Genomic DNA, 24,168 nt, shown 5'->3' with positions numbered 1-24,168 from the left:
CCAAAAATAACAGACAAAGGTTGAAATGCAACGTGTGAAAATTCAGATATGCATGTACCTTCAGCTAGATATTCTCTTGCTTTGGGTAAAAAAGAAACCGATTAAGCAGACATCAGATACATCCCTGTTTCATGGAGTAAGGCAGTTCTTTCCAATAATTTAAAACTTTCAGATTTTTGAAACTGAAGGCAAAACTTAGAAAAGATTGCACAGCCTGTCCGACACAGAAAGATCCGAGTTATCACTTGTCCTTAAACCTCTCCCCAAGCTACACAAGTGTTACTTGGATCGCAGAATAACCCGCGTCGTGGGTGCCCATCAAGCACGCAGTCTCCTGTTTTCTTCTACTAGAGCACAGACTCTTATGTCTGGGGGCTCATTAATTTATAACACAGTCTGGCCTCTTCATGCAATAGCCCCAGTCAAGATTGAATGGATTTATTTTCCTGTAATTTCAGCCTGTTTGGTTGCTCAAAGATACGCAACTTCTTGGCAGAGGCCACGGTGCGACTTCAACTGAGAAACCAGTAGCATTTGTGCTGAAATCGTGAGGAGTTCTTCGTTAAAATCATTATTCAACTACAGAAGTCCATAAAAAGACAAGGCTGTTGCCCTTAATGTTTAAAGCTGAAGTTCTATTTACCATGTTGCATTTTCAGGAAGGTAATTCAGATTTAAAAGAACAAATGGGATCACTCATTCCTGTTTGTTCTATTCCCTTAATTCCATCCTGGGATCTGCTCGTGCTCCCGATCACGCAGAAACTAATGGAGGGGGTTCCCGTCAGCTGAGCTCCCTTCAACAAACGATTTTGATTATAGACAGAGATTGCTTTACATCTTAAGCTACACATCTGAAGATTTATTTACTGCATTTTGCTCTTCTAAAAAATCATTTTCTTGAATGATTGTTGCTGCCAACATAAAGCTTTGATTTCTTAAATGATACCAGCTGCTGCCTGGGCTGGGGGCCTGACCACACAGGGGCTCAGGTGGAATCGGTCGGTGCCGGAGCAGGAGGAGACTCCACACCTCAGGTTCTGCAAACGCTTGTTGTGCAACAGCTTTTATCTGTGCAACAGCCTTGGTTTTGAAGGCCGTTTGTGCTTTTCATCTGCTACATATTCTCAAGGTATGTGTAAATAACAGTAATTATTGTCAAAGACAGGGTGTGTTGCAGCTAAGGGTGTATCCGAACGGGTAGGTGTCATCTGCAAGGGTAAAGGAACCTCTCCAAGCACAGGAGAACGTCCTGAACAAAAGCCCTGTGGGTTGCGCTTGAGCCACTGACCAACCCCCGAGGTGTCTGGCGGAGGCGCCCGCAAGGGCCAGGAGCACCCGGGCCCAGGCGCAGGAGAGGGGCCGGCCTCGCGAGGAACCCGCTCCTTTGCCGCGCTCCTGCGAGAGCCCCTTCTCAGCTGGGAGAGGCTGCAGCTGGGACCAGGAGCCTGGTGCCTCCTCGACACCTCCAGCTGACCATCTACCAACCGCCTCCCACGGCGAGCAGCTCACTGGGGCCCCTGATGAGCCAGCGTGCCCACCTGCAGGTCCTCAGCAGGACTGAAACCCTCCCACGAGGAAGATGGAGCAGATAAAGCCCACCAGCTTGTTGTGCCTTTGCAGTTGGGTTTGTGGGAGCTGGCTGGCTGTTTCCTCTTTCTCGTGCGCTTTGTTTGGCAAGTGGGCGTGAGCTCCTGGGGCTCCTTCTTCTCCAGCGGTGGTGAGTGTCCCCAGGCTCCTCCCGTGGGGGGTAGGCGTGGGTGCAGGCTGGGGTGGTGTGGGAACCGCTGCGGGTGCCTGCGCTGCTGGAGACAGGGGCTGGGGTCCCCCGGGGGGCTGAGCCATCTCCCATGGGGTGCCCAAGAGCTGGCGAGTCTTTCACACCCACAGGGGACTGACAAGGAAGCGAGGAGGCAAATCCAAAAGATTGCATCGTGGTGAGGGAGTTGTTTTCTTTGGTTTGTTTTTCTCTTCAAGAAAAAACAGGCTTTTTTTGAGAGTCTGACTCATGCTTTGTGACCTCTGACATCACCATGGCGCTGTTTGGTTTGTTCTGCAGGTAAAACCAAGTAGGCGAAGGTTCTCTTCTGTATTGGGCAGTTCTCAAAAATATGCTTTTATCTCACCACAAAAATACATTTAGTAAAAGTTATTAAGAAGCCCGGGTTAAAAAAATTGCTCTTAAAGTTTTTTGGATCTTTTTTTTTTTTTTTGCATTAACGTAATTATCAGATTTTATCACCCACAAAAACTTTCTGACCTACAAAACTGAAATATAATAACAGGTACACAGCATGGAGCAGGCCCAAAGGGTAAATACTGAAAAGTACTTGGATGTTAAAATATGAACTAGGCCCCCTGTGAGATTGTTCAAAAGCAATTCAACAGGCGAAGGGCTTCACTCCCAGCGAAATCCACAGGTCTTAGCCTCTTAAGAACTTTATGCACCTAAATACCCTCTGAAAGCACTAACCTACATACGTGATTGAGGTTCGCTTCCCGTGAAAGACAAAATCTCATGTTTGTGCAGCAGCTAAACTTTTTAAAAAAAAAAAAAAAAGCTTCTGGAGAAACTAAACAAGGATTTAAAAAAAAAGAATCACCTGTGCATCACATGGGATAGTCCTGCAAAGCTAACCTGCTTCAAGCAAAATGAGGACTTCAACTGTAGAAGCTGTGCTTACATAAAGGATTATCCCTATGATAGAAAGAAATAAAACAGATTAATGGAGCTTTAGAGGGATAAAACATCGAAGTAAAGCCAAGCCCTGGCACAGAGGGGAGGCCAGGGCAGCTTGCTGTATGTAAGGAAACATGGGCTGCCATTCAAAGCGTCACGCTGCGCTGATGCACGGCAGGTTCGAGCAGAAGTGGAAAGCCCCCGTTTCCCCCTTCACCTCGGGGGGTTTAGGTGGAGCAGGTCTAGAGCCCGTGAGGGGGGGATTAACCCGGAGACACCCACACGTGTGGCAATAAAGCTGGGAGCGAGGGAGCTCCCGAGAGCAGGGGGACGTGCTGATGAGCAGTATGCTCTCCTGGGCTACGGGGAGCAGGGGTCAGACCCTCTCGCTGCTCAGTTCAAAGCAGGCATTTGATGAGGTCTCTTACCTGTCCTGTGATGCATTTTCTCATTTCCCACCAGCTGCAAGTGCTCCACTGGCAAACCAGCTTCTGTGCATACCCTGTCTCAAAAAGAGTCGGTGATGGTTTATTTCTCCTTTTCTTCCTCCCAGGTTTTGTCCTAAACCCCCAGCTAGGTAGGCTTTGCTTTTTATTTAAAAAAAAAAAAAAAGCTATTTTGGATTTTTTTTTTCCCTCAATTTATCAAAAGCTACTGAAAGAAAGCGCCTTCAGATTGGCCATCAATCTAAAAACCCTGTGCTGACACAATGCCATTAAAACTGCAGTCTTTGCTCTGCTCCTTCGCTTACCTTTCCTTCCGTCCTTTTAACTGACAAGTGTTCCCAGCAGTCCTGAGTGCTGGAATATTGAGAAAAATACTCCTCATCACTGATTCAAGACGAGAATTGGTGCAGGTTACGTGCTTGCAGAGGTGCTAAATTGCTTCCTGTCGGGAAAGGGGACAGGCGAATGTGGCGGTCAATAAGCCCACTGCTGTCTGGGACGGCTCTTCTTGCGGTTAGAGATGGAGGGCAGGGAATTCTGGATTCAAACCCTGGCGCCGCTGCCTGTTCTCAGCGACTCCTACTGCCTGCCTGGACAGAGAAACGCGGGTGTGAGAGCTGTAAGAGATGCTGGCACAACTTCAGCACAGGCTAGAAATCAGCTTTAGGTTTTTTAGGCACCTTGGATATAAATGGCAATGCTGTACTGCAGATGCGTGGTGTTCCACCACGTTAGACGAAGGAGCTGTAATTGCACTCCGTTCTCCTGGGCAGGCACCCAGCGAGTCCCAGTTTCACCCCAGACTGATTGCAGCCGTAACTGTTTGTGCCTTGAAGGAGCCTGCAACACTGGATCAGGGTTTGGCATGCTTAATCCATGCTTTGATTCCTGGATTTGAAGTCTCCCCTATGTACGCAGAGCACTATTGACAGCGATTCTTGCAAGTCTCTCCCCAGTGGCGTTTGTACTGATAAGCAAGTGGGGGTCAGCCACTCGACTGTAGGCTTGAAAGCATGGATCTGCTCTGGTTAGGTCTGCGTCTCGCTGTTTTTGTTCTCAGTTCCCTTCTTTCACTTTGATGCTTTTTTTTCCACGGTCTTCAAGGGGTTTTTTGAAGTGGTTTTGCAGTTATTGGGCTGGTGTCTTATTTTGTTGTAAATTATCACGTACAGCTTCCCTTGTGAGTTATAAAAGTCTATAATTTCTGTAAACTGCTAGTTTCAATTTGCTTTTTTTCACTCGATTCTATTAAAAAGGCAAGAAAAAGCCATTTTAATCCTGGCACCAATTCCAGAGTGGGAGGGGGAAAAAAAAAAGCCAAACCAGAAAGAGTGACAGTAACAACAAAAACCAAGTGAAAAATCACAATATATTTTTTTTATTATTATTTTTTAAGATCAGGGATGAAGTATGTCAGATCTGTGACAGAGAAGACTGGATGAGCTCTTCTCGGAGAAACCACTGATGGGATTATTCTCTGTTTCTATACCCAGTCTTGTTTCAAAGACCGCAGGGGATTCGTGTTGAGTCTTACACCTTTTGAATACGGTAACATAGGCTCGCAGGAAGGATTCTTGCTGTGTGGTCAGCAGACACTTTAACCCTCAAGTCTCTTAGGAGACATAATGCTATCTCTTTATCTCCCTAAACAATTCATTGCTCACTAGTGTTTGATATCCTGCGGGAACTTCCCAGCAGTTTGCCCACACGCGTGAAGTACAGGGAAGACTTCAAAACCCTCTCTAGACACAACTGGTGGTCACGCACCCTCCCCAGCACGGTTTCTATAACGTCTCAGGAGTTTTTCTTTGTATTTCTTATCTTCTCTCCCTTCCCCCCGTCATTCTGGGGTGACCACTGTCTCTTTCACGTTAGTTCGGGCCAGAAAGGAGCTGTTTGTTATCACAGGCCCCCTGTGTACAAATGGACCTGGTAACATGGAGAAACAAAACGGAGCGGACCTCGCAGGCAGCCACCCAGCCCTGACCTGAGGGCTGCGGGGACGCAGGGACAGCAGCACACGCGGTCGGTGGCCGATCGCCGGGCTTGTCCTCTGCACCCCAGCAGGGGCAAGCAGAGCACCTGTGTTTCTGCCAGCCTGACCTCTCCCCGCTTGTGTCTCCGGGTACATTTCCCTCGTCACCGCTCAATTCCCGGACTGCAGGTTGAGGAAGCTGGTTTAGTGCAGAGCAGATGCCAAGCTGGTAAAAATGCCTTTTTTTCCCCCGAAAAAGAACTGGAGAGAAAGGCCATCGCCCATGACACGACGCACGAAGGAGGTGAATTCCCAGTGACACCAAGCGTGTGCCCTTCCCTCCTGCGGCTGACCAACAGGCAACACGAGCAACTGCGCGTCCCTGATAGGAGCCTGCCTGCTGCGCAGATTACTTCCTCTGTTGGGAGGATAAGGATCTTTTAATAACCTCATGGTGAGATCACAATCGTGAGATTTTTTTTCAGGGCATACCCTGCAACCGCTCTAAGAACTCCTCTCGGTGAGGAATCCCAGCTTGGTACCACTCTTAATGTCAGGAATTTACTCACAATTTCACTTCTGCTATTTTGTTTGCTTGAGGAACGACTGTGTCACAGTCCCCCCCGGAGTAAACCTACTGACTTCAAGACACGAACTTTCCCTGCATGCCGCCCAAATGCCAGCTCAGTAGCTCAAGGGCCGAGAGGGGTGTTTGGGCAGGAGGCAAAACTGGAGGTGGGAGATCCCGAGTGTCTTGGTTTGGCATTGCTGGGCACAGCAAAACAGCAGAGGAGACATCAGGGTCCCTCCTTGACGTAAGAGAAGGGACGTTACTGGGAAGTGGGCAGTTAAGGTTCACCCTCAACTCACCAATGCTTCTGTCTGTGTGAGTCTGGCCTCCCACAGCGCAGGGGAGAAACCCTCCCTGGTGGTTTAGGTCAGCAAAAGAGCAGAACAGCAGAGCTGAGAGCAGGGGGACGTAGCCGGTGTTTCCTCCAGTGCTCCGTGCTGTCTTGTCCTGTGGCAGGGTGCAGGGAAGAGAAGGAGAGGTCAGCAGATTGCAAGGGACCTGCAATACCTGGATTTGAACTGTGATGCTTTTACTTGGATGCAAGACCTTCTTCAGTGCTCAGCCTGAAGCTGGACTGCAGTAATGTCAGCTTGCCTACCTGAAACTGCTCGTGCCGCTCCCTCAGCACCGTGTGAGCCGAGCCCTGAAGCGGTGCGGGGGGGTCTTCTGTAGCCATGGGCAGAGCTGGCTGCAGCTGTGCGGACTCCCCACCTGCTGAAAAACTGGTATTTCAAAGTCTGTTTTCATCTCAATTCACTCGAAGCCAAATTAGTGGAAAATACAGGAAGGCTTTGAATTCAAATTCTTGTGTTGTGCTTTTCTCAGAATGAATTACACCTTGCTAAAGTGCGGCAGAGCCTTACGAGTTCTGCTTTCTAAGATCATACAGCCTGCACGTGCTGGCCTGGCACTGTCTCCTGTCAGGCACTGGGATCCTTTCCATCTTGGGATGTCCGTGTCACCTAGACTTGAAGGAGAGACTGCAAGAAGTCAAATTTTACACACAGGACATAGATGTCAAATACAGGAACTGAATTCCCATGAGATATTTCATTGCTGAATGAGTTGCAATTTAATGTCAGATCAATTCAAGATTACATGTTTCAATTCAGTTCAGCAAATTCAATGTTTCAGTTCAAGGGGAACCAAGCTGAACTGAAATCTTTCTTTCCGAGCTAACTTCCTGTGGAATTTATTAGGAGCTGTGTTTTCTTTTGAGAAGCCAAATTGATGAACAACTGCCATCTAGCTCTAGCACTGCGACCTGGGCAACAAATTTTAATCGCTGATTTCCACTCTTTTTGCAGTGGAGGCGAGCAGAGTAGCCTAGGTTCTAACATGAGACTGAAAATACCTGGTAACTTGATATGGGTTTTTTTTATAATTAATTGAACTTTAGGATAACAAACGTGTTCTAGTGAGCAAACAGCCACACAGTGTGGCTCTCTTGGGCGTAGATCAGGCCGGGCACTGTTGAGAAGCATGGTATGTTTGTTCATGCAGGATCACATTTTGTAAAAGACAGCTCATGGGGTGCACGTGTTAAAGGGAGTATGTCGAAGAGACAGAATCACTAAGGCATGAAATAGACTGTAGGTATACACAACCAAATTAAGCAAAGCTGTAATAAATGTTTGGAGAACTCCCTGGGTACAAAACATGACTGTACAAGAAGACTCAGTGTCGTAAAGACACAGTAAATTGTTTATTTTAAAATATTCCCATTCTTTTTTAAGGAAAACAATTTGCTTGAATTGGCTCTGACAACACAGAACTTGGCACGTACCAAAACTCTGAAGCTAAAGCTTGGGAGTATGTGCAGAAAACAAACTGCAAACCATCCGCCTGCCTCCTTCCTCCTGTTGTCTTTGGCTTCAGCCGTTATGGATCTGGGGATGGGTTCACTGAGATGCTGCCTTACAGCCGCTTCCCCTCGCTCTGGTAGCGACGCGAGTACAGAGCAAACCTAGGCGATCATCTTATCTCTACATACCCACCACTCCCACAGACAGCACCGTAACTACGTTTAAAGGCTTTACACCCACCATTTCTAAGTATTCTTCCTGTACCTGAGAGAAGTCTTTCATCTCTAGTCCTTCTTGGCGGAAGTGGTTAAAAGATAAAACTCTCAAAGGCAGCGTACCTGCCTGGATAATTGATGAACAAAAGGAAAACAGAGCAATAAATAGACCTGCAGAGATGTGAACTGCACCTGCCTACCGAGGCAAGTCAAAAGTGAGTGTGCTGAAACGCCAGTGATACGGCTTAGGAAAGTGCAGGTCACCTCTGAAGCCAGATAAAAACGCTGATAGTTTCAAGCCCCAGCACCCTGCACATTAAGTACCCCAGAATGGGATCAGAACCACAGTGGCACTGGCCTACTGGGAGGGAAACACTGGGAAGGTTTTTAAGTGACAGCTGGGCTGGCACAATGTCCCAGGAGGGTCTGAAACTGTGGACGGGTGTTTACGTAGGATCTGAGACCATCCACAGGATCCTCGACTGCAGGTATATTTAATTTGGGCTTGAGAGAGCTAGGGAGAGAAACAGTTGGCTTCGTGTTGAAGTAGCTGGTGTTAAAGGCAAGGCAGCAAGTGATCAGTAGTTTCAGAATCAGACTCCTAGATGTACTCAAATTCTACTGAAGCCCTGTTTTGGCTGTGGTTAGCCATGACATTATCTTAAAATAATTTAAATAGCAACGTCCCACTGTAATGTTGGTTTTTTTAACACCATAAAATCTTCAGATCTTCCAGTGCTAAACTATGCTAGAGGGAAACAAATCCGTTCTCCCCAGCAGTGGAAAGTGTTTACTTTTCCCAAGAGCCACAGACCACTGAACATTCACTGGTCATAGTGTTTTAATGTTTAGGAAGGGCATCATTCACAAAATAATTTCTGCTTCGATGCTGGCTGAAGGCACTTGCAGTGAGCTGGATTCTGCCTCTGAAGGTTATATGAGCAGCAGGGCTGAGGTGCTGGCATTGACGTAACCGATCAACTCATTTAACCCAACTTACCTGCTCCTTGTAATATGCATCCCATATAATGGTCAGATAATTGAGTAAGACACTGATCAGATTACCCTGAAAAGGACAGTGATTCATGAGAGCCAGACAGTGGCTGCCTGGCACAGATGCCTTTTATAATAGCTAATTACACAGTTATTTGCCTGATGCAGAGTAAATATATTATCTCTAAATTAGCCTAAATGCAACATAGGTAGGATAGGTTTTCCTTCATTTCAATTTGCTGAAGCAGAATAGTGCCTTTTCAGATGTCTCCCAGCCACATAAACATTGCCCGAGTTGTGTTCTCTCTCTTCCACAAGACGGGTCTTTCTGGCTCTTTTTGGAAGTTCCCTGCTCAGTGAACTGGCTTGTTCGGGTCCGCCCTGAGCTGCGTCACCCTCCTCCAGCACTGAGCAGGTTACCTCCGTAACTCCAGAAGCAGCCCCAAAGTGCCACGTGCTTTTGAACCTGTTGGGGGTTGTGAGCTCTGACTGGGATCCATCCTCTGATGCTTTATTTTTCCATCTGTCCCCGCTGCAGTAACAGCATTGATATCTTGTAAGAAGATGCAGAGGACAAGATGCCAAGCGAATACTTTTGAGTCACCTTGGAAGGAAAGTAAGTTCGTGACGAGCTGGTGATGTTTCTACCTGTTAGAGGAGTCTGTTCCAAGAGCAGGGGTCCACCTTGGACAGCCAGAAAACAAAAGGCACTGATTTGTATTGAAGCCAATCCATTTAGGACAGGATCGGATGAAGCGACTCCCTGTCGAGGCAGGGACCAGAGCTGACAGTGCTGCAGGTCCTCCCAGGGCCACGTCCTGAGGTCTGAAACTTCTGCAGTTACACGATGGTGGGGAAGGTGTGGGACCGCAAAAGTACAAAACCTTTTGAGGAAGATGGTGCGCGCTGATACTCAGCAGATGGTAACACAAGAACACCCAAAAGCAGAAAGAGGGGGGGAAGTCCACTTACTCGCTTGAGCTGCTGATAATCTAGAGAGGATGCTGCGAGCACGTGGGAGAAGGGCAAAGGGATGCCAGCCGCTGGCAGTCCTGCACACTGAGGTTTTTCACGTGGTAGCTGAACACCTTCCCCAGAAAGGGTCTGGCAGAGGAGGTGGGAATCTCCCTGTTTCCTACAGCACTGGGTTCTGGTGGATGCTCTGGCAGATGAAGCGGGATCTGCTGTGGAGAGGAGAGAGAACAAGAAAAGAGACTCTCTCCTCTTGTCCCTTCACCACAGACAACTTCTCCTGTGTCAGTGCAAAAGCAGAATCCCCTTCATTTTACCACGTCTCAGTAAAAAGCGCGTGTGCAGCCCTCAGCTGCGCGCGCTGAGGAAGCACCTGAACACCCTGAGTGTCTGAAGGCAGCGTGGCACGCAGCACAACTTTCCTGTAGTGGTGAAAGCACGAGGAGGAGGAGGAGGGTCTACTAACTGTCAGTGACGCCAGGACGTGTCATGAGCTTCTTGCAGAGGTGCAGGAAGTATAAAAGACAGTTTCCCAAAGAGGGTCTCTGCCAGGAGCTGCGGCGTGTCGAGCCTGCGCTGGAACATACGATGCTCTTGCTAACCTTGTGACTTCATCTCTGTTTGAAACAAGACCATGGATGCTGGTGAGTACCTGTTCTGCAGCCTCTGGCTTTGTCTTCAGCTTTATTAATAATGCCCAAATTCATACCCTATGACACAGGGATGAAGCACTTTTAACAGAGTGTTTAAACAATGAAAAAGGCTTTCATCTTCCTCCTATTTACTATTTAAAAAAAAAAAAGGCAAAGTTCTCTTTTACAAGCTCAAAAAACTCAAATCAATTACTTCAGAAACAAACACACACACAAAAAAATAGGTTTGGAGGCAATTTCAAGGGGCTATTCTGTCCCAAACCAAATGTACAAATTATGTGAGAAGAGCTCCTTTTCTTCCACGTTCTTAATAAAAACAAAAAAGAGACAATACCATCTCCTTAGGAATATCTTAATTCAGTGAATAAATCAAGGAATTGGGAGCAAGCATATCTGAGTTTATTGTTGGCTATGTCTCTCTAGTCTTATGCAAATTGTTTCTATTAATGAATATCTTCACTGCAGCAACAAAACTTTGCTGCAAAAAATTACGGGTTTGCGTTTGCTCAGAGCTGGAACAGCCCTGAGTCGGTGCACTTGTAGGGTCTGTATCCCCATGGATTCCCCCATCACGAAGCACGCGGAGAAGAGCAAGTAAGCGAGAGAAGCATCTTCTCTTTGGCACATGACATCCCAGGAGAGGATGCCCAGGGGGCACAAGACAGTTTCTTTCCGTTTCTTGCTGAAAGTTTCAAACTTTCTTTTGCCATTTGTTATTGTTCTCTCACACCCAGTGCTCTGCAGGCACCAACTTCCAGGAGCTTGAGGAGGTGGGTGGCTGTAGGCAGGGAATGGCACCGTGGGTCGGAGATGTGGCAGATAAGATGCTCTTCTAAGATTGTCTGATTTACTCCTTTTTTACTTGTGTTTATTTTTTTTTATTGCTCAAATATTTGCAAACACTAATCCCAGTGTGACTGAGGGAGGTGCAGGGAGGAGGGACAAACGCAGTAGCTCAGGTGGGTAAGTTAGTTTATAACCAGATTAACCAAACTGGGTTTACAATAGAAGCAACACCTCTCTGTGCCAGAGAGCATGGCCAGAGCTGTAATAAGGACGGTGAGAGGGAGGGAACAGTAGCCACGGAGTTCTTCCCAGTAAGGCCTTGTTCCAGGTATAATGAATTAAGCTTTGTAACAGGATGAAATGGGAGATGTTGCCGCCTTTTCTCTGCGACATTTTCGAATCAAAGCTTTAAATTAACTGGGATGTGAGAGTCTTCCCTGGGCTGGGAGGTGTAGATGTCCCGTGTGAAGTCCTGCAGACAGAACCAGAGACAGTCTGTGAATACACTGAGATTTGAGCACCCGAGTTCCTACAGGTGCCTTAGACTGTAGCAGAAGAATGGGGAGTATTGCCCTCTCCTGTTTTGAAGAAATTAAGATGCAAAAACTTAAAGTGACTCATGCAAAATCACACAGAGAGCTAGTCTGGTACAGCTGGGAAAATAACCTCTTCTTTTTGTATCTTTGTCCGCTGTTTCAGCCCTCAAACTAGTCCTCATTTTCCAGGCAGAGGTTTCTCCTCTTGGAGGTCTGCAGTGATTTCTGGATTAAGCAGGGGGCTGTTCCACCTGCAGTGTCTGAATGTGAAGCCATGTTCAGTGCAGCTGGTGCTGAACCCTGCGCTGAGTTAGGAAGGGGGAGCTCAGGGTCTCCCAGTCTCTGAAGCGACATGGGGAAAAGCAGAACGCTCCTGTGGGGTGCAAGCCGGAGGGACTGGGTCCCATAGGACCCACCAGGCAGAGGCAGCGAAGGGGCAGACCGAGTCTCCTCATGGATGCATCCTCGCAGCTTCGAGCAATCAATGGCTTAGGGAATCCCTGCATCCAAACCAACACATCATAACCTAGATGGACCTGTTCACCACACATCACTCTTCTCCCATTTAAACTTTTGGCCTCTGCAAAGTCATGCAGTGCTTCGTAGGTGTCTTGTTTTAAGGGGCGGGGGGGACAGCTGTTAATCTGACTTTAGCTAAAGGTTAATTATGACAGGATAAAGAAAAAATTAGTGAGAACCTGACAAGAGGAGTATGACAATTTTCCTGCTTTGGGGTTTTTTTTTGTCCTACCACTACATTTCGGAGGAATATTCCAAAAGAAATATTTCACAGCACTGGAAGATGCACAGCACTATTGTTTGTTTGTTTTAAAACAGTTACGTAGGAAACATGATTGGCTCACTTAAGAATGAATTTTTTAACTTGCTTATCTCTGCTTATCTTGTCTTTTGATTCACAATTTCCTAAAAGGGGTGGAGGCAGATAATTGTTAACTTTCTTCTGTAACAGATCTATGAGCACATGAAATAAAAGCGTGACTTTGTTTCATTGGGTCTGTTCACTCCTGAGATGATGGTATCTTTCCTCTGCCAGTTGTGAGAAGTAGAGGGGAAAGGAGGGGGAGAACAGGCACTGAGCTGTTAACTGCCAATAGTCATCATATCATTTAAGTATGATTAACTTTTCTCAGAAATATCCGGTTCTTTCCCCAAAAGCCTACTATGCCGATGGTGAAGAGGCACCAGAAACCGGTACATGTTTAAAGATATAAACAGTACGTTACTCACTGCCTACACATGTGCTAAGGTGCTCAAGACTGAAACTTTTGCTTTGTGGTTCTGGCCAACAGAAAAATATTCCTTCACCACGAGGGTTTAGCCAGAGCAGGTTTGCTCAGCTTTGCCAATACTCCCTAAAGCATTCCCGACTCTTGCTTTTCCCTTTGTGCGTTCCTTGGCACCAGCAGAGGCGAGCAGCTGCTGCTCCGCGCTGGCCCCAGTTAGAGCCTGACCTGCTTGGGTAGGAGCTGACCTAGTGCTTCTTCCTGCAGGATTTTCTCCAGCTTTAGCCATCCTACACGCTTTCGTCCTCTGGGTAGACTTTCTGCTACCAAATATTTCTTGATGTCAGAAGCTTTTCTGGGCATACCTGGGGAGATTCCCTGCTACTATGGCTTCTTTTATCTTGCTTAAGATTGGTTGCTGATGCTGAGGGAGATTCAGATAAACGGGATGGGATTCATCTGCCCAAACTTACCCACCAACCCTTCTGCCGCAGCATGGAATGAACTGCTCCCCAGATGCCTAGCCCGTGGCAGCTGAACCATGCCTTAAAAACAACTGTTTCTTTCCCTTTGCTATGAAGGGAGTCTAAACAACTCATCAGATGCCAAGGGCCAGAGTTCAGCGGGAGGAATCCCACCCCTTGTGCTTACTCCATGGAGGAAGATTTTCAAAAGTGATGGGCTGATGTCCCCTCTGCCCCATGCCCTGCCACCAGCAGCAGAGAGCAGACCCCTTCCCTCTTTCACTCGCACGGCGCAATTCTCCTTTCCACCTCTTCCCAGGGCCGGAGCGTGCTTTTGAGAAACCGGTGCATCACCACCTGAGGGACATGGGGGCTGACGTGGGGTTTTACAACACATCTGACTCATGGGCTGTAATGGGTTTTTGCTGCCTTCTTATAAATGAGGTTTCTACTTCAACTGTTTGTGGGGACTTTTGAGAGGGGGGGTTTTCTTAATATTTTAAGGAACAAAACTTCAGGAAAATACCCACAGCAGAGAACGGCCAGAGATTAAAAAAAAAAAAGAAAGAAAGAAAAAGTAAAGCAAGCTACCTAAAATTGCCTATTAAACTCCAGAGCATGGCTCATTTCCTCTCTGTAACTCATTTGCTTCTGCTCCCCTCTCCCTCCCCCCTGCTGCCCTGGACCCCTAAGAGCACCACAGGGAGAAGTGAGTTTCATCCAGTCTGCCCGAAACTGCTGACGCAGGGACTTGCTCAACGAAGTCGTGCGAGAGGATCACGAGGCTGCACTGCCTCTCTGGTTATGCCTTTGCAAATGCGTAAGCTGAGGTGGGGGCACAGAAAGAGGGGAAGAAACAGTGCAAGCTTTTTTTATATTGAAAAATCATTTGACATTTAAGACACTTGAAACAGCAACTGAGAGAAAAAAAAAAGTGTGAAGATCTTCAAAGGAATGATACTTAGCTGAACTGTTTCAGGATTGTTAGTTGAGTCACTTTATCAGTCCTATTTCATTAGACACTTCACAGTGCGTTAAGCAAAAAAGAAAAAAACAGCAACTGATGCCTTCTCAGATTAAGTAAGGCCTGAGCTGGTCCTGGGGCTTGAAGGGGAGATGCAAAAAAAAAAGCAGAGGAAGATGGTACCGTGCTTGGGGGGCAAGAGCCCTGGGCTGGCCGTGCTGGTGCATCAGCCTGGCACTAGGCGGCACCGTGTCCTTTGCATGAGACGACCGAAAAATACAAACCAAGCAATGCCCTGATGGATTCAGGTTGGTGCCTCTCCTCTGTGGACTGAGAGTGGTTCTTCTCCTCTGCCTCCTTTTTATACAGCTTCTGGGAAATTAATTGCCTGTGAGGCCTCTGCCCCTGCCCACTGTGGTAGAGATGGGCCTGCTCAGGTAATTATTGTCCATCCACAGGCACAGGCAGACATAAGCACCAACTCCAGGAGTCCCCTGGAAGCCAGGCTATTAAGAAGGTGGAACAGAAGACTAAAGACTCCAATGGCTGGGGGTTTTTTTTGCAGAGGTCAGGGACCCCATGCCTGTGTCCCAGGCAGGGAGGGCAATTACAGTCTAGGCTTGCTTAAATTCACCCAGCAGGTTTGAGTGGTTCGGGCTTTCAGTGTATTTCCTGTGTGTAATAAGCAAAAGTCAGATCAGCACCTTGAAGAGAGAGATGGCTACACCAAACGCCCACCAAACGTCTTCCTGCAGTCTGGGGCTGGTCAGAGTGCAAGCCATTGGACACACAGAAAATACAGACAGAAGCATTTAGCCAAGCCTCCCCGCTTACCCCTCAAGCCCAACCTTGGCATGCTCCACTCCTGACTGTGAGCTGCACTAGCGATGCACTGACGCACTTTTCAGATTCCCCCAGGAGGATTCAGAGAAGGTGAGGGGTCTATGAACATCAATAAGCACCCAGCTGCATGAATATAAAAGATGAAAATAAGGGAGGAAGGGCAAGGCACAAACTTCTACGAGACATAGTGGGAAGCTCACACACAGGCTCTGGGGATCAGAAGTATGAGTTTTCACATGCGGCTGAGGATCTCTCACCATGGGTGATATAAACAAGTACCTCCAATCACAGATACCAAAGTAACTATTTCTGTTATTAATGATGCTATTGCATGTGACTTAAAGTGGGGATACTGGCGCAACGGTTGTAGTTACCTGAAGTAGTGGAAGTTCATCATCCTGGTCCAGTGCAATACCTGAACAGGAGACTGGCAGAGCAGGGAAGGGTGCGAAGGAGCTCTGCAAAGAAACAGAACAGACCTGTGTACAACAGACTGCTAGGCACAAGAGGGGCAAAGGAGTCGGCCAAATTTACGAACAGGCTTATCCACAGGGAGAAAGCCATACTCCCTAAAAGAAACAGGCAGCTGAAGCCAAAGGCATCTCCTGCCTCTGCCCCAGCCTTGCTCAGTGATCCTGGGCCAGATAATCAGCAGGGAAGCGAGGGGCTGCGGCACAGCGAACTAGCCAGTGCCTAGAGAGACATCCTTGGATGAGCAGCATGATGCTCAAAACAGCCGATGCCAACCCTCCCTCAAGAAGGGACCCATCTTCTGCTCGTGCCAGAGCAGAGGCGAGGGCTTTCTTACAGTTGCCCGATCACCTTCTAGCTTGAGCAACTTTCAGTCGCAACTGCCTAAGGTAGGTGCTGGTACGTGCTTTAAATAGAGCGAAGAGAAAGCTTTCACTGGCCTCTATGCCTCTGCTAACCACAGCAGGAAGAACTGTTTGTCTGAGATTGCTCTCACCATTATCACATCTGGCTCTGAATTTAATTTTTCCTCCCAGCTGTCAGCATCCTGTATCTCCACATCCAAAGGCAGCAGCAGCCAACTCTGACATTTAGAGACAAGCAATAAATTTCAGCCAGCTTCAGTTATGTATATCCTGCAGGGAGCAGAGCTTTCCTGTTCTGCAGTCCAGTCACCACACTGTCAGGGAACAGCTGGGCCAAATTTATTGCACTCACAGCTGTATGTTTTTACATGGGTTGAGTATGCTACAGCCTCACAGCTCAGAACAAGGTGCAGGAGACAGGCTGCTCACTGTCTGTAGGAAAAAAAAAAAATGTATAAAAGTGGGTACACTGTGCACGAGTTAACTGTCCTTAGCTATCAGCCTTTACAGACGAAACTGGAGGGGACAGACTCCTGGGACTTAACCTGTGCTCTGACAGGGACTTGTTATGTGACCCTGGGTTATGCTGTTAGCATCCTCATCGGGTTTTAGTTTACCCAGCTGTAAACTAAGGGAGCTTTGCAGGGTTGAGAATGCCATGGTCAAGTATGCTACCACTGCTTTTTCAGTGTCAGCATCATGTGGAAACCCCCACTCAACCGCTAACACTAACACAGTGTCTCCTTCTTCTATAGGCAAGCAGTTAAAGGTCACCCTTGTTTTCAGCCTTCCTCTAATTTTTCAGGTAAGATGTTAAAAACATTGTTGAAATCCAGCTGCATTTGTGTTGTGGGTAAAGAGAGATCTCGAAAACTTTGACAGGCAAAAAGCAGCCACCCACAGCCCTGCAGAGATGTGTGGGGACACGGCTGCTCGCACTAAGGATCCAGAGGTGGGCGGTGAGACAGCAGAGCAGTGCTAGAAGCCAGAGGAAAAACAAACAGAAGGAACGAAAACAAAGAGAGAACAGAAACAATGACATACATTGCGATTTTAAGACGGCCTGGACTGTTAGAACCAAGTCCCCTTCTAGCACCAAAATGAACATTTTCAGGAAAGACAAGAGCATCTTATGCCGAGTGCTTGTGAAGAGCCAGCTCACTGCTCTTTGCAAATACCTACTCAAAGTGCTGGGCTTCAACTGAGGTCAGCGTTGAAGAGCTGACGTGCCCAAGGAGGAAGAGTTCAGCATCCTCCTCTGCCTGTTCCTGCTCAGAGCAAGTCTGAAGCGGGAAGGAGAACCCAAAGCACTGAGCTGTGCCGAGACCTTGCTCCTGAACCGCCGGCCTGGCCCCGGCGCTCGCGCTCCCACAACCACAGGAGCAGCCTCCGCCACGCCATGGCCCCCAGCTCAGGCTCTCCGAGAGGCTCAGCAGAGCAGGGAGAGTTTTGCAGCCTGTTTCTTTTTCCTTTCACTTCTGGTGGCATGCCTCCAGATAGCAGGCAGGATGTGGTGAAAGCCAAGCCCGCCTGAGATGGAGAGCGCGCTAAGATATTCAGTGATAACAGGCAGAGGTATCCAGGGGAAACCTTTCATCTCAGTGCAATGGAGAGGAGGTACTGGAGACTAATAAGTCACAAAAAAGCAGGGCACAGATACCACAAGCTCACTCTGCCCTGTAGGTTATGGCAGTGTAGGCAGATGAAACAAGAATAATCAGAACTTAAATCAGGGGCAGGGGCCTGAATGAGACACCGGCAACGTGTCCGCGCCAGCACGGTAACAGTTTCCTGCTTCACCCGCTGCGTTTCCTCCCAGTCTCATTAACACCTCTATTAATTTAGCAGAGAAAACAGCCCAGGGAGGCTCCGGCTTTGTCTTCCCAAGGAGCCCTTTGCTCGCAGCACAGCTTCAGCCGCTCGGCGGGCTCACCCCTCGCTGGGGGGACGGGGCGGCCACAGGACCAGGAAGCCCGGGAGGATGCTGGTGCTCGCCGTGCCAGGCTGCTGCCGGTTACAAACACAATCACTGCAGCCCTCTTCTCACTTGTGACAGCGCGAGAAGGGGACACGAGCAACAGGAATATCTCAGATGGGAGAAGGGAGGGAATACTGAAGTTAGAAAATACCTAATGAGTAGAGTCAGTCAGGAGGAAATGTTATCCCTGCTGAGAGAAGGAGAACGCTGAAGGATGTATTATTTTTCCCGTTTTATCCGACAGCTGACTATGTACATACAGCTGTACGTGGGTCCTGAAACATTCTGGAAAGCAGCCACACGTTTGAGAGTTTGCAGGTGTTACTTTGGCTGAGCACTAAACATTTCTTGCGGAATTCCCACTCTAAGCCCCCAAAAAAACCCCCAAACCCCACATACTTATGGGAAATGTTTTCAGCCGCAAGACCTTGCCAACTCTGTTAATGATGTTGGCATGAGCCAACGCGTGGGAACTCCCTGGGACTTCTCTGCAGCTGGGTTCTCCTGCCTGCTTCACAGGCCAGCACCAGGCTCCCTTCCTGACACGGCCACGGAGGGGTCAGTACCTGTCCCAATACACTCTTCTCTTCTTCCCTGTTCCAGCTGTGCACCGGGAACAACGTCACCGATGACTATGACTCCAACACCACCATCGACTACACCATGTTCGAGACCCTGTGCGAGAAGGAGGAAGTCCGCAACTTCCGCGCTGCCTTCCTCCCAGCCATGTACTCCCTCATCTGCTTCACAGGGCTGCTGGGGAATGGGCTGGTGATGCTCACCTACATCTACTTCAAGAGGCTCAAGACCATGACGGACATCTATTTGCTGAACCTGGCGCTGGCAGACATCCTCTTCCTGCTGACCCTCCCCTTTTGGGCCACAAGTGCAGCCATGCACTGGCTTTTTGGGGAGTTTGCTTGCAAAGCCGTCTATTGCATCTGCAAAATGAGTTTCTTCAGCGGGATGCTGCTCCTCCTGTCCATCAGCATCGACAGGTACTTCGCCATCGTTCAGGCTGCCTCGGCCCACCGTTTCCGTCCCCGGATGATATTCATTAGCAAGGTCACATGCGTCCTCATTTGGCTCCTGGCCTTCATCCTCTCAATCCCCGAGCTGGTTCACAGTGGTATAAATGACGCAAACAACCATCCCCGTTGTTCCATCATCGCTAATGACTTGCAGACCTTCAACACTGGCATCAAAGTGTCCCAAATGGTTTTTGGCTTCTTATTTCCCCTACTGGTCATGTCTGTCTGCTACCTTATCATCATCAAAACATTACTCCAGGCCCGCAACTTTGAGAAGAATAAAGCCATCAAGGTCATCATCGCCGTGGTAATTGTCTTCGTTGTCTTCCAGCTGCCCTACAACGGCGTCATGCTGGCCAAGACCATCTCAGCCTTCAACGACACGAGCTCATGTGAGGAGAGCAAGAAGCTTGACGTGGCAGATGACGTGACCTACACTCTGGCCTGCTTCCGATGCTGCCTCAATCCCTTCCTCTACGCCTTCATCGGTGTCAAATTCCGCAACGACCTCTTCAAGCTTCTGAAGGAGCTGGGCTGCCTGAGCCAGGAGCGCCTCTGGCAGCTGTCCACCTGCCGCGAGAGCAAGAGGTTTTCCTTTGCCATGGAGACAGAGACAACCACCACCTTCTCCCCATGAGCCGAGCTCCGGGCAGGCTTTGACCACGCTGAAGGCTGGAGTAGCTTTGTACACCTCCTCTATTCTGAATTACTGGTAGAGCGAGCCCTGGCACTACTGTAGGAAAGGCAGCTGTACGAGGGAAACCCAGGAGCTTCCCCATATTTCAGGGAGTGACCACTGCTGGCCAATACTCCCATGGATGGAAAGACTCCAATAAAGCTGTGACTAACAGAAAAGCAAGGGAGAGGGAGACCGGCGAGTCTAGAATTTATCATGCCATTTCACCTTTATTTTAGTCTTTCCTAGTCAAAATGAGAAATGCTTAAAATAGAACATTTTCCCTAAAAGCGACAAATACCAAGAGAGACATTTATGCAACAGAATTGCTTGTTTTAGAGCTGAACTTCCAACAGCATCGTCCTTGCTTCGACTGTTGCTTTTACCAAGACTACCTATTGCTCTTCCGTACCCACAAAAACGGTCCCTGCTGCACTGACTCGGTCTTCAAGACTAAACAGCACCATCAGCCTCAGCCTCCAAGCTTAATCCAACATGCAATATAAGCTAAGAAGTATCCTAGGATGCAACTCTCTGCTTTGTCTTCCCCCACGAAAAGTGAGAAATTTCCATAACTGATACTAAATCCATACATATGATATACATAATTTCAATAACTTTGTATATTATTGTGGCAACTCATATGTTTGTCAGGAAAAGTACAAATTCCACTTCACTTCTGCCTGTATCTGGTGTTTCACCTACAAAGAAGGTGCATCGTAAGGAGCACAGATTATTCTATCCCAACCTTGACTTGAATTCTTTTGAAATGCTGCTCCACACTGTAAATAAAGTCTCCTTTAGCTTCTGAAAGGGCATCTGCCTGCACAAGGGCTGGTGCAGGGGTAGCTAGCACAGTTTAGATTCAAACTTTTTGCACAAAGACAAATTAGTTACAAGCTCCAAAAAACCGCCGTCTTTCCAATCACCACGCATACAAACTTAAACTAAGAAACAGATACTTCTGCACCAATCCAGCCAGGTGTTAAAATATATTTTTACCCCTCAGCCATCCAGCCTGTCCCAATGTCATCCTTACTCCTGACGTGCTGAGGGACTCTTTACTCACTCGCTTCATATAAAGCACGTGTTTTAGCGGACTGGTGCCAGAACCGTCCAAATTTTAAAGATTCAAGCCCAGGGCAAATCCGTCTGCATTTCTTAAGGCAAGACTCTCAAATTCAGCATATAGTTGTGCCCATGGTCCAACCACCTCAGCCTGCCAGTATCTGAAGCTTGCTTGTACCTAGCTTTATCGGCTGCTGCGGACACAGCCTGCTGATTTTTCACATACGCGTGGGGGCCTTCTGTGCTATTGCTTGCTGACCTCAAGCGATAAACAAGAATGTGGGTTTTCTTCTCCATACCCAACCAACGTGTCTTTCTAGAAGGATTTTAGCAGCTGGCTTTTAAGTCAGATATGTATTTCACTTATAAGCTATTGAAAACGTGTTTTGCATTCATACTGTCAGTGCTAATAAAGATGCCATTCACCGTGGTTTGATTTAAATGCAAAGGACAGTCACGTGTTGAAGATTACTGCCAGGGTCACGTACTTGAAAGGAACATGGCAGCTGAACAACAGATCATTGTCATGTAAAATAAGACCCTGAAAAGAAGCCCAGAATGTAATGCCAGTTGGTGCGTTTACTAGAAGAGCAAGGATTCCTACCAACAGATGAATACCCTGGGAGCTGCTGTCATGGCACATCCGAACGTCAGCCGGGGAGGAGCTGCTGCAATTGTTTGTGCATCTGTTACTGACTCGCGTGCTCTAATCCCCAGAGCGCACAGCTCTCCCCAGAGCCAGACGTCAATGGCGAAAGGTCTTGGCCAGGAACCGCTCCCGGTGCCGGGCAGGAGCAGGCTAACTCTGCCGAGGTGCGTAGCCTCACCCTCCAGAGCAGCAGCTGAACAGTTTTGTGGAAACTGCAAGGCATGCTCCAGTGGACATACAGACCCATCCAGAGCAAAACACGCTTACTAAAAAGACATTTATACTTTTTTCAATACCACACATGGATCCATTAGGACTGATCCAGGGAACTCTCTGGATCATAGGTCAAAAAACATTGCTTTAGAGACATGAGAATTAAAATCAACCTTCCAAGGAAAGAATTCAATTAGCTGGTTTTGAGACAATATTGCCAGTTATATAGCTGGCTGCCACCATAATTAAATAAATTCTTCTTCATAAACCATTTCGCTCTGGGGTATGGGATTTTGCCAAGAGCTGGGATTCAGGAAGAAAGCACGTTCTGCTCCACATTACCTGTCTATGCTGAAGTACAATCCCATCCAACCGTTTAACACATTTTCTTTTATAATGCCCACGTAACATGTACAGAAGTGCTGCTTCTCTGTCATATGAAATGGGGGGTTACGACTGACACTGAATAGTCATTTGTGCTTGGTTTGTTCCTTTAGTCCTTACTCAGGCAAGACACTCTGCTAACGAGAACTTTTCCAGAGCAAGGAATACCCATAATACAGAGTCTTTTTAGTTTTCTTCATCTGTAATTATATATTCTTAATGTATATTCATACATTGAAAGCTGCTTTACACAGAAAAAGTTAAATATGTACATGAATGTACCCTGAAAATACACTGCTTTAACTAAAACTTTTTATGCAAAATACATTCACCTAACTTATTCTAGCAAGGAAAATTGCTTCACCAAGACATGCAATTGTACTTGTCTCCCGTTTGATAAAAGCCATTTCTCTTCTACAAACTGAGAGTCTTCAGGCCTTTATTGACCACATGTATTCTAAATAGCAAAACATGCAGCTGCTTCCATATTAAAAGCATCATCTGGGACAGCTGCATCTGGTGCCTCCTCAACAAGACAGCAGTGACTTCAGAGTGCATAGCTTTTTTTTTTTTTTTAATTTAACAGACAGACCAAATTTGCCACTTATTTAGATGAATCATGTTAACATTGGCCTAACAGCCTAACCTGACATTCTCCACTGAAGTCTGAAAACTGACTGTATTTTGCTATTTGTGGAAAATAAATTATAACAATTAAAAAAAAAAATACCTTTGTTTTTCCATTGTATTTCCTCCATAAGATGTATCTTGTATGTATCATAGCAGTTCGTATCATATCCTTCTGGTCCTGTCAAGAGCTGTTTGTTGATCAACTGAGCTTCATATCAGTACTGCCCTGCAGGAAAAAGAGCGTGTCAAATAAACTAAGTAGGAAAAAAGCTGGTTTACTTCATCTGTTGATGCATTATACAGTAAACAAGTCATCAACAGAGTAAGTAGTAGTCTTTATTTTAACTATTAACCCAACTGCCTTGACACTGCTCCACTACTGGATATACCTGATGGCTATTTATCAATGTTTACATGAAAAGCCTTTATGTTGTAACATTTTATTGTTCATTTTTAAATTAAAAGAAGTCAGTAATGAAATACCATGTTACTGTGCAAATTGCTCACAGGGAGAGGCGGCAACCACAGCTCTGGTGGCTAGAGCACCTACCTACAAGCTAAGAGCAGCAATTGCCACTGAGTTGAGATGAGCTGTCTATCTAATCCAGCTCTGCAACTCAAACAGGCCAAGGTGGCATGATTAACACGCACAGAACATTTCTTCCTGACCTCCCCAGCTGATTTATGCCTCAAGGCACATGGGGATGATCAATACCCTTTACAAAAAATGTCTTACAATTGCAGCCACGGAATCAAAGAGGAAGGAACCTCAAAGCAAACCAGAAGACACGAAGCCTGATATTTGAGTGCCAAAACTAAAAACTGTTTCTGCTTTCACTAAACAATGCATGTCTCTCATGCTTTCTCCCTAGAGAGAAAGTATTAGGCTAGTTTCAGCATCCGGCCCAGAGGCTCAAGCAGCGATGAGGAGCATCTCAAGACCACGGCACCACAATACAACTCTAGATAATGACTGCCTAAACCCAAGGCTCCTTAAATAAACATTAGGTCTCGCTTACCACAACTAGGTCAGAAGTCTCAACTGCCCTGAATCCAAGGAGCTCATTTGTGCAAGAGGTGCAGCCTGCTGAAACAGGAGCTCTGAGCTAGGGCACACAAAACATGGAACAGAACTGGGGATTTGCAGAAAACCGCCACGCTTTTAACAATTCCCTGTGCTTCTCAGAGGTGACTGTGAACCAAGCTTTTAAACAGGAAAGTTCCCGAATTTTAAGAAAACAGAGACTCCAACTTACAACCCTAATTTAAACCAGTAAAACTCAGCCCACCAAGCAACCGTCCAAGGCCACAAATAGCCCAGCCAAATCACACAGAACCTGTTACATAAAACAGGCGCATTTCTAGGATGGATTTAACCCATTTTAGTACCTTTCATCAGCAAGACAGAGAAAGAAGTTCCCTTTTAGAGTTCACTGGGGGACTGAGACCAATCTCAGTTTTAAATCTTCTTTAAAAAGTCAATTAAAAAAGCCTGGCCCTCGTTACAGAAAGGGGCCACTGGTCTGCAATAAACTACAGCAGAAGCAGGAAAGACAT

The 24,168-nt window shown here is 47.1% G+C and overlaps 1 protein-coding gene and 1 long non-coding RNA gene across 3 annotated transcripts; one reads left to right on the top strand and one right to left on the bottom strand.

Moving 5' to 3' along the window:
• Nucleotides 1–1,410: 1,410 nt before the first annotated feature.
• Nucleotides 1,411–15,981, bottom strand: LOC142091997 (uncharacterized). Its single transcript, XR_012676927.1, has 8 exons — nucleotides 15,521–15,981; nucleotides 10,123–10,273; nucleotides 9,657–9,868; nucleotides 7,741–9,568; nucleotides 6,270–6,633; nucleotides 5,971–6,118; nucleotides 3,431–3,715; nucleotides 1,411–3,181 (listed from the first exon to the last, which is right to left on the bottom strand). It is a non-coding gene; the product is annotated as an uncharacterized LOC142091997 (long non-coding RNA).
• On the top strand, nucleotides 10,066–22,767 carry CCR7 (C-C motif chemokine receptor 7). Of its 2 annotated transcripts, XM_075171646.1 has the most exons (3): nucleotides 10,066–10,300; nucleotides 16,738–16,787; nucleotides 18,564–22,767. In XM_075171646.1, exons 1-3 carry the CDS (start codon nucleotides 10,291–10,293, stop codon nucleotides 19,626–19,628), a joined length of 1,125 nt encoding a protein of 374 aa, XP_075027747.1. In that variant the 5' UTR covers nucleotides 10,066–10,290; the 3' UTR covers nucleotides 19,629–22,767. The 2 variants fall into 2 exon arrangements, with proteins under 2 accessions (XP_075027747.1, XP_075027746.1); XM_075171645.1 differs by lacking the exon at nucleotides 10,066–10,300 and having other exon boundaries at nucleotides 15,985–16,787.
• The last annotated feature ends 1,401 nt before the right edge of the window (nucleotides 22,768–24,168 follow it).

This window comes from Calonectris borealis, chromosome 22, assembly GCF_964195595.1.
Source record: "Calonectris borealis chromosome 22, bCalBor7.hap1.2, whole genome shotgun sequence".
NCBI lineage: Eukaryota > Metazoa > Chordata > Aves > Procellariiformes > Procellariidae > Calonectris > Calonectris borealis.
The sequence above is the reverse complement of the archived record's forward strand: the minus strand, read 5'-3'. Positions and strand labels throughout refer to the sequence as shown.

Bases quoted from the DNA above. Each gene is read 5' to 3' on its own strand.
- CCR7 (XM_075171645.1), top strand. From the start codon at position 16,566: ATGCTGTTAGCATCCTCATCGGGTTTTAGTTTACCCAGCTGTAAACTA. The intron at 16,788-18,563 runs GTAAGATGTTAA...TCCCTGTTCCAG, and splicing joins GCCTTCCTCTAATTTTTCAG to CTGTGCACCGGGAACAACGT.